Source organism: Thunnus albacares, chromosome 23 (assembly GCF_914725855.1).
Source record: "Thunnus albacares chromosome 23, fThuAlb1.1, whole genome shotgun sequence".
Taxonomy (NCBI): domain Eukaryota; kingdom Metazoa; phylum Chordata; class Actinopteri; order Scombriformes; family Scombridae; genus Thunnus; species Thunnus albacares.
Window position 1 is genome coordinate 14513174 of NC_058128.1, and position 14928 is coordinate 14528101.

A 14928-nucleotide genomic window follows, 5' to 3' on the forward strand; every position below is an offset into this window, starting at 1 on the left:
TTTCTGCACTGGCCTTAGAAACTCTTTCTAGACAATAAGTGCAACTTTTTTTATATTTTGTAATTAATAATGTAGATATCGATATCTCATTTTATAAAAAACTCTTCACTTCTGTAACTGACTGCTTGTCTGACGTTTCTTTAAGTGAAGTGTTCTTTGACAATGACATCAGTGTGGCTGGCGATGTGAGGGATGAGAACCGGGGACCTCTCTCTCCTTCCATTCATTCAGATCACCAAAATAGAAAGTTGGGGGGGAGGGGGGGTAGCAGTGTCAGTAACAGGGTGAGCAGACAGATCCCATTCGGGAGAATTTCCTGAGATGGATGAGGTTGACTTTGGAGGATGCAAAGTCAATATTTAAACAGAAAAAGGAAAGCTGCTTTTAAATAATTCAAAACCTCCAAAACATACCATAATTTGTCTCAGCTTTGTGCTTGTCATCATTTTGTAAAATGCCTCATTTTCAAATAGCATGTAAGATTAAACCCTTACAATACTATAATTTTGCATTGATTTGTGCACAAATGATAAATTTTGCTGTTGAGATAATGGAGCAGCTGGGCCATGAACACTTGCATCTGTGACAAATAAATTAATGTGACATTATTAGAGCAAATGGCATGAGATGCATCAGCCTGGATAACTCCAGGAACCATTTAATGACAGAATAACGGACGAAGCGTGAGCAGAGCGTGCACACATTTGCATAATAGATGGAAATTTAATTTTAGGGAAATTAGTCAAAATAATTATGCAAATCAGTTTTTTACACATGCCTGCCTCAGAAGGAAGCAAATCTTTTTTTCTGCAATTAAAGTTGAGTTTGAAATTGAATTTGAGATGATTTTGTCTTCCACTGCTCTCCTATGAGACAGTTGTCTGGCTTGTAGAACAAAACATTTGTGAAAGAGGGAAAGAGTCTGAAAGAAAGACAAAGAGAAGGAGTGAGAGAGTAGAGCAGACATGTCATCTGGCTCTCAGGAATCCTGCAGCCAAGTTGAGGGGGGTAGGGTGGAGGGGCTGGGTGTCACTCTGGTGGAGGAAAGGGTGTGGAGATGGAGGGGGGGGGGGGGGGGGGGGGGGGGGTGTTGACTCTGAAATATGTGTGTGATTGAAGTGCAGTGGCAGGCGATTTGCTCTGGAGGGGAGGAATGAGGGAGGGGCAAGCAAGGCTTGGCTGCCACAAGAGCACACATACACACACACCCACTCACTCCCACACACTCACTGAGATCGGAGACACTCCAGATAGAGACGTCACCTCTCTGCCCTCCTCCTTGCTCTTTAGACCTCTAAATTTTGGATTACTAAATGAGGTGCTCCTCAGCTGTGGAGTGAGAGTTGCGGCTTCTCGGACTCCCTCACAGCTGACGTTGACTTCCAAAGGCTGAGACGTTGGATCTGGATCTGATTAGAGCAAGGATCCATTGAGCTTGATGCAGCAGACATGTAGCCAGAGCTGCAGCGCTGTGTGACCAGGAGACTGTGGAAGTGAATGAGAGCTTTATGTGCAGGTGGAAAGAGAGATGCTTTTCCTGGAGGTAAGAGTGAAAAAAAAAGTGCACTCTGTGAACCTTTTAAATGATGAAAGATGTTGTTGAATGAAAAGCGCTTTCGCATTTTTACCATGGAAAATGTTTGCACCAACTAAAGTTTAGATCTGTAGATGAGTAGGCGTTCAATGGATTGTGGGACATTACCTGGGTTTAGAGAATGAATGGTTGAAGATTTAAGTGCAGTGTGTCTGAGAGGTGGTACATCTAGGTCTTGTATTTGTGTGTATAGACAGCAGTGAGGTGATAGTGTGTGTGTGCAGGTGGTCTTGCTCCAGCTGTGTTAAGTCTTCTGTGCACCCCCTGACACCCATTTGGCCTTAAAATAACACTCTTAGCGAGTCAAAGAGCGATGACCTCGGCCTTTGAACTCCACAATTTAATGGTTTTTCTAAAGCAAATCACATGACATTTAGAAAAAATGTAGCTTTTTTCAGTTTAACATTATATTAACTATTTTTTTCCCAACAAACACTCTCCAAATATGTCCCAAAATTCATTGCAGGCAACTAAAGCTGTAATTATTTCACTACCACCACCAGTTTGATATTTTAATAAATATCTCCTCACATTGGGAGAATTTGATACACTTTGGCTCAATCTGTAAAAGTCATACTTTCCAGTAGATTAGGATGTATTCCTTTAGTTCGCCCGAAGTTGTGTTCATTTGAAAAAAACACGTGTTTGACTTACTAATTCCTCCAGCCTCTCTGGTAAAGGAGAGCCCCTTTAAAAAAGTGTCAGTTAAGCGGGGGAGGAGCACACGGTTAACCTTTAGCTGGCTACATCTGGCCCCATGTTTACACAGGACCCAATGTTGTGACTCTTTAAATGCCTTTTTCAAAAAAGAGTTTCCCTTTTTAACCCCTGCCAAACTCCCCCCCGTCACGTCTCCACCGCGGCCCGGGTCGAGAGGAGGAACGGGTAGACATTTTGTTTTTGTTTTTTGACAAAGACGGCCATTGTGTTATTGCCAAGGGGTGACATGGTGTAATGTGAGTTGCTGTGTATGTTGGCTCAGGAATCTGCAGTCACCTTTTCCTTGCAGCTTGTGAGATGAGAAGCTGGAGAGCTGAAGGGCAGAGGAGGACAGAGACCAAAAGTTTCAAGTGCTAGTCCCGGAATTTGAAAAATCAAGATTTTGTGGGAACATGCCTTTCCTAATGTTACGTTAAATAGGACAAAGAATTGCAGTTAATATTGTGCTGATGTGACCAAAAATATGTGAAATAAATCAGATAGTTCAGGTCTTTTATGATGTTTGGTAACTTTATAGCTTTGGACGTGACATGTTGCATCCCTTGCAAAAGCACACGTGTGTGCATTATCAAACATCCCAGATAACTTACTGTGTGTGACCCTGAAACTGTACCTGCGTCCAAGTTGTCAGTTAAAAAAAAAAACATTACTGGCTTCTTATTCTTTAACCTCAAACTACACCAACAGTGCCATTGATATGGTGGCACAAAAAAATCTTTGAGAAAAAAAAAGACTTCATCTAATTGCACCACTTACTGGTCTTAACCAGGTTAAGTGAGATAAAGCAGACAGGTAAGAAAAGCTTGTGGGTGATAACATTATCTGTCCTACCATAAAACCTGATAGATTAGTCACTGAAGAACAAAGCAACAACCAAATACGCTTTTGTTCCCTTTGATAAGAGCTTTAGTTTGACTTCTAACAGCGTTTCTAATCTGTAAAGTCAGTGTTTTGAGGCCCTGGGCTTTATTTAAATGGAACTCAACTGTATGCTAATAGCGGAATGCTAATATTTCCACATTCTTGTTCTGGAGTTTGACTACATGGTGAAGTGTCAGGAGCCTTGAGGGTTGACATTTCTACGAGGATGGGGCTGCGCTCCAACAGTGTTTGGATTCTCAGTTCAGTTGCAACTGACCTTTGACCTTTGAAGGGGGGGGGGGGGTAGTGTCTTTCTTTGGAGATCTGTACTGTACATTATCACAAATTATGACTAGAAGTTTCAAAGTGCTACAATCAACCCAAACAACTGATATAATGTTCTATTTACAGACTATCTGATAAGTTGCTGGCTATCACCTGGCACAGCAATTGCTCTAAATGAATTTCAACTGACTGCTTTACAGTCACTTAACTGGAATAATGTTTTGCCAATAGATGCCATCAGGACCCTAATGACCCTGATAGTGCTGCTATTGTGTAATAGATCAAACCTACATGAAGTTTGGAGAACTTGTGTGAAGTTTCTGACTGCCAACCCCCCACCTCACCCCCCCACCCGGTCCAGATTTGCATGTCAGAGATAAGAGGGCTACTGCTAAAGGCGGGCACGCAAGGATCAGACTGATTAATCCCTATTCATGTCCACCAGTCCAACTCTTATCAGCTTGTAAAGGGAAGAAAAAGAAGCACTTTGAAATGCAGTAGTAGGATTCACACTGCAGTTTGAGTGGACATATGTGGATTGTTGTTAAGATTGCGGCTACCTTTTAATTGGTAAGACTTTTACACCGTTTTGTTATTTTTTGCATTTTCCAGATCATCATTGTCCACTTATGCAATAGTGATTCCCTGAATTTCGTTCATGCATGAGTTTGTTTCCCAACCTTCAGTGCTTTTAGCACAGTGAATAAGCATCACAGATGTTTGCTGGGTTAACAGCTGGAAACATCTGCTGCATCATGTTATGTCAAAGTATTACAATCCTAGCTTAAAATAACTGTCTCATTGTATCCAATGTACCTTTGTACGCAGATAATAGAATTTTGACCGAAATACATAGCCTTTGATGTTCTGTATGCTGCAGTTGTATCTTCACAATGTGAGATAAGTACAGTTAAGTCAGGGAAAAGTCACGTTGCCTGTTGAATAAGTGCAAACATACTGAGAAAGCCTGGTATGATTTTCCATTATATATCATCCTAAGTGCCTCTTGGAAGTAGGAAAGTGTTATTTTCGGTGTCTTATCAAGCATGATTCTGTAATGGATAAACAAAGGAAGTATGACATGCTGCACTAATGGGGTGGAAAATAACATATGTTACTTGAATTGTGAAAGGATGGCAGTCTGTGGTGTGATGGTAAGAGAAACCTGTTTTCCCTTCCAGTCCAACAGAGGAACAATCCCTGCTCTATTCTTTTGTAGCTGCTATGTCTAACTGTTATAACACTGCTGGGATCAAAACAGTTATCTTGTGGAGAAATTTAGAGATTTAAAGTAATTGATTGATTGTAGGCTTTTACAAAATGCAAAGGAATTAACAGTGAGCGCAAAAATCCTAAATCAGCAGTATACTAACCAATCAGTGACAAGGAGTGAAAAGGTAAAAGCCAGAGCTTTAGCTATAATTAGGAAAAAAGTATAAAGCAAACAGAGGAGGGATCAGAGGGGAAAAAATGAAAAGTTGGCACTGTAAATTCTTAAATCCTCCTTTTTGTTCACAGCGCCCGTGTGTGATGAACCTGGAGCGCAGTGAGAGAGGGGAGCGTCCATTGCATCGAGGCCCGGAGATGGAGCCACGTGCTGGGGGAAAGATGGGAAAGATGTCGGTGGGCTTCCAGAGGAGCTCCACCTCAGATGATGACTCCGGGTGTGCATTGGAGGAGTATGCCTGGGTGCCACCAGGACTCAGACCTGAACAGGTAAGGCCTCAGCTCACTCACTCCATTTCGTTTTTATGCTAGTATATTTCAGTACATTTTCTCCATTTGTATGAGTAGAAAAGAAATTTAAGGTAATGGGAAGATGCAAATGTAAATTCCAGCACAAAATAACTTGCTGGAAAAAATAAATTTATTGCACATTACAGTTTGGTGTCAGAGTATCTGAAGATGGAATTTTTCTTCAGAGGATAAGAGTATAAACCTGTACGCTAACAGCGTGGGGCTTTAGTTCAAATAAGCAGACATTCTGTTCCCTATGCCACACTAGCGGATTAGTAGCACCGCATGTTGGCCTCTGGCTAAGGCCCAACATCTGGCTATGGATTTTTTTTTTTTTTTTTTCACATTCATTAGTGTGTATTTAAGATACACATGTGCAGCACATCTCTGGCAGAAATGACTGTGAGGTTGCACCTATTTTTTCCATATTTTCTCAGAGAAATGCATGGTAAGAAAAAAAAAATTGTTCATGTTTCCTTTTTTTCCTATCAGGGAGAATTAGCTTAACATTTGCAGTCCCCCCCCAGCTGTCTCTTGTGTGTGAAGAGATGTCACAGTCGGGCGCCTGTGACTGGATTGAGATAGACATGTTTGGCCCACAGCGTCACAAAATAAGGACACACATAGCAGCAGTCACTCCCCACTGATATCCATTCTGCCTCTCCTCTGCCTGATTGAGAGCAATAGACGAGACACTCTCCTCTCCTCTCCTCTCCTCTCTATTTTGGACCTGTGTTTTCCTCCTCTTCCCACTTTCTCCCCTCCTCCCTTCCTCTCAAGCATACTGATAACATTGCTGCCCTCCTGACTGCAACATATTACACTGATTTATGTGATTTAACTGATCATACAACAAAATAAAATGCCATTAGAGTCCTAAATGCTACATCATGAGAGACAGACACAAAAATACATTTCTCTATATCTATTGTTCAAAGAACCATCTGTCTGATATTTGTTTCTGCAAGAAATGTCATCTAAAGTTCATTCATCTGTCTTCATCTGCAGGTCCAGATGTATTTCTCATGTCTGCCAGAGGACAAGGTGCCATATGTCAACAGCCCCGGAGAGAAGCACAGGATCCGACAGCTCCTCTACCAGCTGCCGCCACACGACAACGAGGTAAAGATAATGAGAGAGACAGTGTGGTGACAGGGTGCATAGCATAGCAGAGAGAGTGAGAGAGATGGGGAAAGTGACAGTCTGTGGTAGAGACAGAGGCAGAAGTTTGTACCATGGAGTTAAGATTTGCAACACTAGATTAAACTTAAATTTTCAACAATAATGGTATATTACAATATTCACATAATCACAAAAAGCTAAATTAAGCTAATAAACATTTAAAAATTGACAATACAAACAGTTAATCTAGACTAAATAAGGCAAAGGAGTCGAAATCTGATCATTGTGTCAGAGATATTGCAGCTGAAGGACGAATGATTGAGAAGAAAAAGTCGACTTGAACTCAGCTGAACTTAGGGCTCAGTATCAAGTCTTAGTTCTCTTTTTGGTACGGTCCAAAATGTGTCTGCAGCACACACTCCATCTGTCTCTAGCAGTGCTTTCATCTCTTCATTACTCTTGAAATGACATTACAGCTGCTTTCATCTCTTACGCTGACAGTTCACCTTTTTTCCAGTTCTTCCACTCCTCAGCTACTTTCGGTTCTTGCAGACAATTCAACTGCCTACAGGGCTTCAACTTTCTGATGCTTTCACTAATTACAAATCAGCTGATATCAACTGCTTTTGACTCATAAAATTCAACAGACACTTTATCAGTGCTTTAACTTCAACTACTTTAAGTACTTTAAGTGCTTCAACTGCACACATCATCCCACATGCAAACAATTAACATTTGAAGACATTTTAACCAGTTTACAGTCTTTAAACCTTCAAATTTCAGCAAAAGTGAGCACACAGAAAATTGCCTTTTCTTGTTTTAGACTCAGGCAAAGGCTGCTTGTACTTAGACAAACATTTAACTTATAAGAAGTTTAAAAAAAAAGAGGACAACTTGTTCTCAAAGTATAGTTTTTGTATCAGTACTGAAACTATTCTATGAAGCGATCATATTGGCAATAACAAATTTCAAATGATACCCAACTCTAACTAAACTTAAGTTAGCAGCTGAGTAAAGTGAAGACAAGCTTTCCTGCCTTTTCTAGTAAAACCAGAACAATGGCCACATTCCCTCAGCCTTTTAACAAAAAACCCTTCTGTGACAGTAAAGCACATGCCAGCCTCTTCCGTATAATAGTTTTATGGTGTGTAAACCAGCACTCCTTTCACGTCTGTGTTAATAGAGTTTACATTAGGAGATATGGTAGAGGGGTTATCACCAGAGGAGAGGGAGGGGGTGGGGGGCTACTGTCTGACAGAGGTGGTCTCTGAATACACACATGGAAGATACACAATAAGAACACTCAACGGACACACACACAGAGTGTTTGACCGAGCGGTTTTATGATGTTTGTCGGCAGACCTGGTGGCTGAGGAAGCAAACTGCAGGAGGATTCCTTGCGTAACTGTGGTTAGGAAGGATAAGCACTCTGTGTGTGTGAAAGGGAGAGACAGAGACAGTGTGTGTGTGTGTGTGCGAGCTCACACGCCGGCATCATTTACTGTTGTTTAGAGAACAAGCAAGCTGGTTGTAAGGATAGTCTCGGTTTTTTATCTGAGCCTTCATCACCATCTCTAAACACAGAGGAAGGGTTTGTGTATCACTCACGCCATCCTTTCAACGCAGCCTTGAGGGGAATTAGCTTTAATTAAACAATTTTCCAGCCATATATGGACTTCTTTTGATTCACTTCCCCAAAGTTGCATGCAAAGATGAAAGCTGAACCATCAGCGGTAATGGGTGGATGTTTTTAAGTGCTGCTTCGCTTTCTCCTCAACTGGTTCCCTCTTAGTCATAAATCAGCCTCTCTGTTCTTTTCTTTTCTCCACTCATCTCTTCTTCTTTCTTTACCAGGTGCGCTACTGCCACTCTCTGACTGAGGAGGAAAAGAGGGAGCTGCATACGTTCAGTGCCCAGAGGAAGAGGGAAGCACTGGGGAGAGGAACACCCAAGATCCTGCCCCGAGCTCTGCAACACACTCGCTGTGAAAATGTAGGTGCTGATACCCATGAGCGCACACACACACACACACACACACACACACACACACACACACACATATGCACTCATGAAAAGTACTTGCGTCATTTAGTTCTCATATAGCTATAAGGTTCGCTAGTAGTTACAAGGAAACCAACTGGTGGATCTTAAGTTATTTATATCATGAGCAGCTAACACCCACTCTCCCATCCCAGCACGTGGCAGCCTCAGGCACAAATCTGATTGGCTAATGCGAGGGTTTTAATCATGGACATAAACTTCCTCATTAGGGCGAGGGAGGAAGCAGGGAAATTGGGAGGCTCATGCTCAAACCGAGCGGAGAAGTCAGTTCCCCAGGAGGAATTCGGCCAATTTCCTGCCACCCATCTATATCTCAGCATGACAGACTGCAGAAAAAAAACATGTACAGGTTAATAAGTAATTCTTGCTCGGAGTCTTAAAATCCAACTTTTTCCAAACAGGTCACAGTATGTGGCAGATGATTCCACATAATTGCATGCAGCACAGCGCATTTAGCTTGTTTTAAGACCTTTTTTGGAAACAACTCGAATTATAGAATAAGGCAAGATTCTTCATCTGGCTCTGAAAATTCTTCCACTAAGTGGGTTTACTTAAGTTGTAGATGTACCCAGAGGGAAAATAGAAACTCTAACTGGATTATACACAGTGTACAGACTTTTAAACACACCAACAGTGTAATGTAAATATGTGCCATCAAGGGAAAGTATCCTAATCCTCAATGTTTTTTCGAGATACAGGATATTTTTCTGACATCTAGCCTCCATTTCGAGATCCTGGTTAAAGCCATTGTGAGCTACGAACAAACACAACATTGGAAACTATCCTAAAACCTGTCCTCTGTTTCCTATTTTGATTTGGTGATGGTGCTATAAAACACAACATCTACTGGCATTCAAGCCGTCCTCAATCATATTTCCGAAAAACTTCCTTTCAATACAATAAACATAAATATTAGTGTTATGTGGCTTTCGGCAAATTCAGCCCTGACCAGTGAGCAAACCACATCCTCTGTCAGGCATCCAGGAAGAACAGGCCAGCTATGTTAATTCCTCTGGACAGGCAGATGTAGCCTGTCACCACTCATTCAAGGTCACACAGTCCGAACTGACAAAGAGGAACACCAACAGGAACACACTTACATTCTTACACGTACTGGACATGCATGTATATTCATACAGTTTATGCTCCGCAAAACACACACATGCTCATGTATTCAAAAGGATATAACATCCACCCACGAATGTACACACATTCACACACAATTTGTCAGGCTCCAGTTTCCTGTTGCCATAACTCCCAGGGACACACAACACCCCTGTATCCAAGGCCCCTGTCTGTCCAACCCGGTAATAATGGTTAATAGCTGGGCATCCCATAGCTGCCTGTGGGTGTCTCATAGCTCTGCTGGGTTATATAAAGACCTGTGATTGCACATTCAGACACACTTTAACAATCTCCATGGAGTCATATGATCTTTTGACTCAGAACCAATGCTAGTGATTTATGTTTAGGCTTACAAGACAAAAATGCTGACCAATTCTTCAGAGACACACTTTTTATACCAACGTGGGACAAACACCAACTGGAATGCAAACACATACTCGTACATTAATCACTTTTAATTTAGGTTAGCATTTTTCTATGACTTTTGTTGGTACAGAAGCTATGCTCTGAGGGTTAGATTTGAGATTTAAGTATTTTTGAAATTCATTACTTCCAAATGAGCCCTTGATTGGTACTTAACGTGATTTATATCTACCCCCTTGTTAAAACAAAGAGTGCTTCTCAAATTAATTCATTTGGAAAAGTAGTAATTGATGTTTATCATTAACTTCCTTTAAATAGAGGATCCTCTCTGAAACGCTTCATCATTTCTCCAAGAAGACATGGAGATATCTTCTAGCCTTTCATTTACTTGTTTGTTGTAAGCATGTGAAGCTTTAGGTGGCAACAAAATGGTAGATCACATAGTTAGAATACAAAAGTAATTGAATAGCCAGAACATAACTGTAAGGCGTGTAGGAAGCTCAGTGTTTAGATGAGCAAAGCTCTGGTGTAGTGAGTGTTGCACAGCATAAGCCATAATATCTATTTTTTGCCGTGAAAAGATTACATTGCATTGTGCCCATGTTATCATCCATTTCTGTATTTCTGCTATGACTGTAATCACTGCAGGATTCACTGATGTGTTTTGAATGGATCATATTCCTTTGGCACTTGCAGTATGATCACCTGTTGTTTAGCCTTCTTTGTTTTAGCATCACTGCCAATGAAACATCAGGCGATACATGATATATTTTGAATTTTTATCTCCATAAGCTCTCTTTTATTTGTGTTGCATTCCTCATGTGTCACAGGCATCAACTGTATCACACATCTATGTTCCAATGTCATTCCCTTAAGCATTCGTCTCCACACTGTTGTTTAGTTTCATTCTCAAGGCAGCATACTTATCACCAGATTCATTAATAATCCCATAAGCAAGGTTAAAGGCTTTTCACTGTAAGGCACTGCATCAACAAGATGCCTAAAATATAAATCTCATGGATCATCTGTTGTTTGTGTTTGATTGTCAGTGTGGCGGAGGCATCAATGGAGGGGAGATGGCAATTTTTGCCTCTAGGGCAGGGCCGAGCCCCTGCTGGCACCCAGCATGCTTTGTATGCGCCACGTGTCAAGAACTGCTGGTAGATCTGATCTATTTCTACCAAAATGGGAAGATCATCTGTGGGAGACATCACGCTGAGCTTCTCAAACCACGATGCTCTTCTTGTGACGAGGTAAGTAGCAGTAGCAGTCTTGAGTACCAACTATGGCTAACTTGCTTATTAACCCCCCAAATCAAAGCTAATGTTGTCAAAGTCAACCCTCTGTGTGAATTTCTCCTCAGATCATCTTTGCGGACGAGTGCACCGAAGCAGAGGGTCGTCACTGGCACATGAAGCACTTTGCCTGTTTCGAGTGTGAGACATTGCTTGGGGGGCAACGCTACATCATGAAAGATGGCCGGCCCTACTGCTGTGGCTGCTTTGAGTCACTGTATGCAGAGTACTGTGAGGCCTGTGGTGAAAATATTGGTGAGTCAATGTCTTCTTTTGTGTTGTCAGATAACCCACTGTTGTAAATGATTAGTTTGGTTAGTCGTGAGGTGCATGAGGTCTTGATTTCACCCTGTTGTTTCAAGAACAAAAGTTTTTATACCCAAGACCCATGTTCCTTACCTTGCAAGGTAGCTGGATTCGCGACATCATGAGAGAATCCATCTTGTCAGGCTTTAAGTTATGCGCTTGTGTCTGAACCACTGGTAGTTCGGACCAATCAGTGTCCTATGAGGATTTCTTGAGTGATCTTGTGAATCCAGCTGCCTCACAAGGTAAGACGGTGATAGACAGTGATAGACAGATCACCTGCCAAGTATTTTTTGAAAGTGCCTGTCCTTTTCCAGTTTCCTAACAACTTTTCAGATGGTTCTTGTGTAACAAACCAACATGTTCCAGCTTTGAAGTGATTTTTTGACTGATTATTTTTTGTAAAATTACTATTCTTAATACTATGCTCCTTTTGTCTTTATCCTACCATCCTTTAGGTGTTGACCATGCCCAGATGACCTACGAAGGAGTACACTGGCATGCTACAGACCAGTGCTTCTGCTGTGCCCAGTGTAAGACATCCTTGCTGGGCTGTCCCTTCCTCCCAAAGCAAGGCCGCATCTATTGCTCCAAGGCTTGCAGCCAGGGGGAAGATATTCATGCCTCTGACTCATCCGATTCTGCCTTCCAGTCTGCCCGCTCACGTGAGTCACGGCGCAGTGTCCGCATGGGGAAGAGCAGCAGGCCTGCAGAACAGTGGAGACAGTCACAGCTGTTTAACCCACCTGCTACTGTCCCCTCATTTGAGTACAAGTTTGGGGACGGCGAGGGTGATGGAGATGCTGATGGCGACATTGATATTGTAGGGCGGAAACTGGCCCATCTAGGCCTGGAGGAGGAAAGGTTCTGGAGGGAGCGGGAGGAGCAGGATGCTGGGGGAGAGGAGGATCCAGAGGAGTGGGCCCAGCATGAGGACTACATGACTCAGCTCCTGCTTAAGTTTGGTGACCGCGGGATGTTGCACCAACTTCAGCAGCCACCCCTAAAATCTCCCAGCCCTAGCAGTGACAGAAACAGGCTAATAAGTGTCTCTGACCCCTGGCTAAAACCTGATAGTACATCCATGGGGGTTACCCCCTCCTCACCCACCCCTGCCAGTCCTACCCAGAGCCAGACTTCCAATCAATCCCGAGCCAACAGCCTTAGCCCTGGACTGATGAGCAAGAAGCACCTGCCTGAAATGTACTGGGCCCAGTCCCAAGATGGGCTGGGAGATTCAGCTTATGGGAGTCATCCAGGTCCTGCCAGTGCCAGAAAGATCCAAGAGCTGGAGATGGACCAAGATCAGGACCAATCTGGCACAGGAAGGCAGGGCCTATGGCCAGACACCAGGCAGTGGTACCAAGACTCGCTAGAGTGTATTGCTGATGAGCTGAGGAAGGCCGAGCAGGGTGTTCGAGACTCCATGGACTCCCTGGCACTCTCCAACATCACTGGTAAGGCCAATATTGGTTACATGGATTTAGTGGAAAATGTGCTTTCTTTTTATAGCCAACATCTGTTTAAAACGTGTCTTTCTTGCTCACTCTCCTTAGGTGCATCAGTGGACGGAGATGACAGAGAAAGACCTATAGTCTACTCCCTTCATGCCATGCAGGATCCTTTGGTGGCAGAAGACTGTGAGAAGATGAGCAACATGGGAACCTTTAATTCATCCCATATTCACCACAGTACCAACTCTCTCAACCTTAACATGGAGAAGGGAGAAGAGGAGGCAGCATTGGCAATGAGGGGTGGCACAGCCGGAGGACTTCTCTCATTATCCCCACATTCAGATGGCCTCCCTCCCTCTTTTGTCCATGCTCCAGCTCTGAGGAGGAGTAAGTCACAGTCAAGGCCTCCTCAGATGGTCAAGTTCTCAGAAGACACTGTGGACAATGGATATAATGATGGATTTGAGGTCAATATTAGAAAGCATCCCATGAGTGAGAAGCCACAGCGGAGGGCCTACTGCCCAGATGAGATGGGCAAAGAAAGAAGCCGCCCAACGAGCCACCATGGGCGCAACAGACAGCACCGCCGGCAAGGCAGGCACCACAGGAGTCGCAAAACCCGCTCGGACAACGCCCTTCACATGGTGCCTTTGGAGAAGGCCCAGAGGCCATATGAGCCCCAGCAGCAGGGTCTGGTAAACCCTCCTTGTGGTGCCCTGCTCCTACAGCATCCCCCACACAGGCTGCCTTTGGCCTACTCGCAAACTCGATCGGACTATATGCTTCAGGGCTCAACTCAAGGAGACCCACGGGTCGACCAGTTCATGGGTCTCTACAGAGATGAAGATGAGTGGTGCTCCACTTGCTCTTCATCATCATCGGACTCTGAGGAGGAGGGTTATTTCCTGGGCCAGCCAATCCCCCAACCTCGACCTGCTGGGCGCTACTATGCTGAGGACTACCCAACTAGGGTGACAGCCCTCTCGCCCCACAGTCATGGCTCACAGACTGGTCGCCGAAAGAGCCACCGTTCCAAAAACTGTATCATCTCTTAAAAGCTCAGACTATATTTACATTATAACCCACACCACACTAAGCAATTAAGTTTTTTTATCATATGATAGTTTACACAGATAAAATCTAGGTTTTGAAAGACAGTTCAAAACAACTACACAAAACAACCTTACAAACACTTCAGGATTCATATCATATTTTAGGCCCACATCTATGGAAAGAAGAAATCTTTGATTTGAACTGTTGAAACAGCAAAGAAAGAAAGAGAAAATAGGATGTGTGCATATAGTAACTTTTTTGTGCAAATTTGGCCTAGATACTGGGACTTATTGAATTTTAGCACTAATATGATGCATGGACTGGGAAATTTGGAGGCCTTCCTTTGGACAGTGCAGACTGAAATTGTGCACAGAGTTTGTCGGAGTGAAGACATTTAACTTTTTCATTCAGCATTTGCCATTAAGTTTTTTAAAAATGTTTTATGATCAGTTAAAAGTTTTGCAGCAATACCTTTGTGTACAGTAAAAATGGCAATATTATTGTACACAGAGGTTGATAATTAAAGTAGAAAATAGAAACTAACCAAATAATTATTTAATAATGCATAATGACATTGTATATACTAAGTTAAGATTTGAATACTGGTATTTTTATATCCGTGGTTTAAAGAATTGTTTTTGAAGTGTATGATAAAAGAAAATGGCAGTTGTAAACAAACAGACCTCGTTAATATTTCATGAGAAACAACAAAGAAGGTGCCACTTCATAAACTGTGTTCTTCACAGTAAAGTGCCATGTAACAATGTCTATTATAACATGTATTCCACAATGCTCACTATTCACTATATGAATGGCAGTAACACCCGCATTTTCCATATTCAGCCCAAACTATTCACTACCCTTGCTCTGTCATAACCAATTGCTTTGTGATGTAAAGACGCTTGTAATAAATATTTTTCTCCAAAGCTTCAGGAGTCGTTCTGTTTCCCTG

At 42.6% G+C, this 14928-nt stretch overlaps 1 protein-coding gene across 2 annotated transcripts in view; it reads left to right on the forward strand.

Moving 5' to 3' along the window:
- prickle1b (prickle homolog 1b) overlaps window positions 1-14908 on the forward strand; it is a 31017-nt gene extending 16109 nt beyond the window's left edge. Inside the window, exons 1-8 of one of the 2 annotated variants that reach the window (XM_044342773.1) lie at window positions 1236-1543; window positions 4979-5176; window positions 6206-6319; window positions 8174-8311; window positions 10918-11121; window positions 11232-11418; window positions 11928-12926; window positions 13026-14908. In XM_044342773.1, the coding sequence (XP_044198708.1) occupies window positions 1529-1543; window positions 4979-5176; window positions 6206-6319; window positions 8174-8311; window positions 10918-11121; window positions 11232-11418; window positions 11928-12926; window positions 13026-13978 (2808 nt within the window). In that variant the 5' untranslated portion in view covers window positions 1236-1528 and the 3' untranslated portion in view covers window positions 13979-14908. Of the gene's footprint in view, window positions 1-1235; window positions 1544-4978; window positions 5177-6205; window positions 6320-8173; window positions 8312-10917; window positions 11122-11231; window positions 11419-11927; window positions 12927-13025 lie in introns of those variants that run through there. The other variant, XM_044342774.1, reaches the window with a different exon arrangement.
- Window positions 14909-14928: the final 20 nt, after the last annotated feature.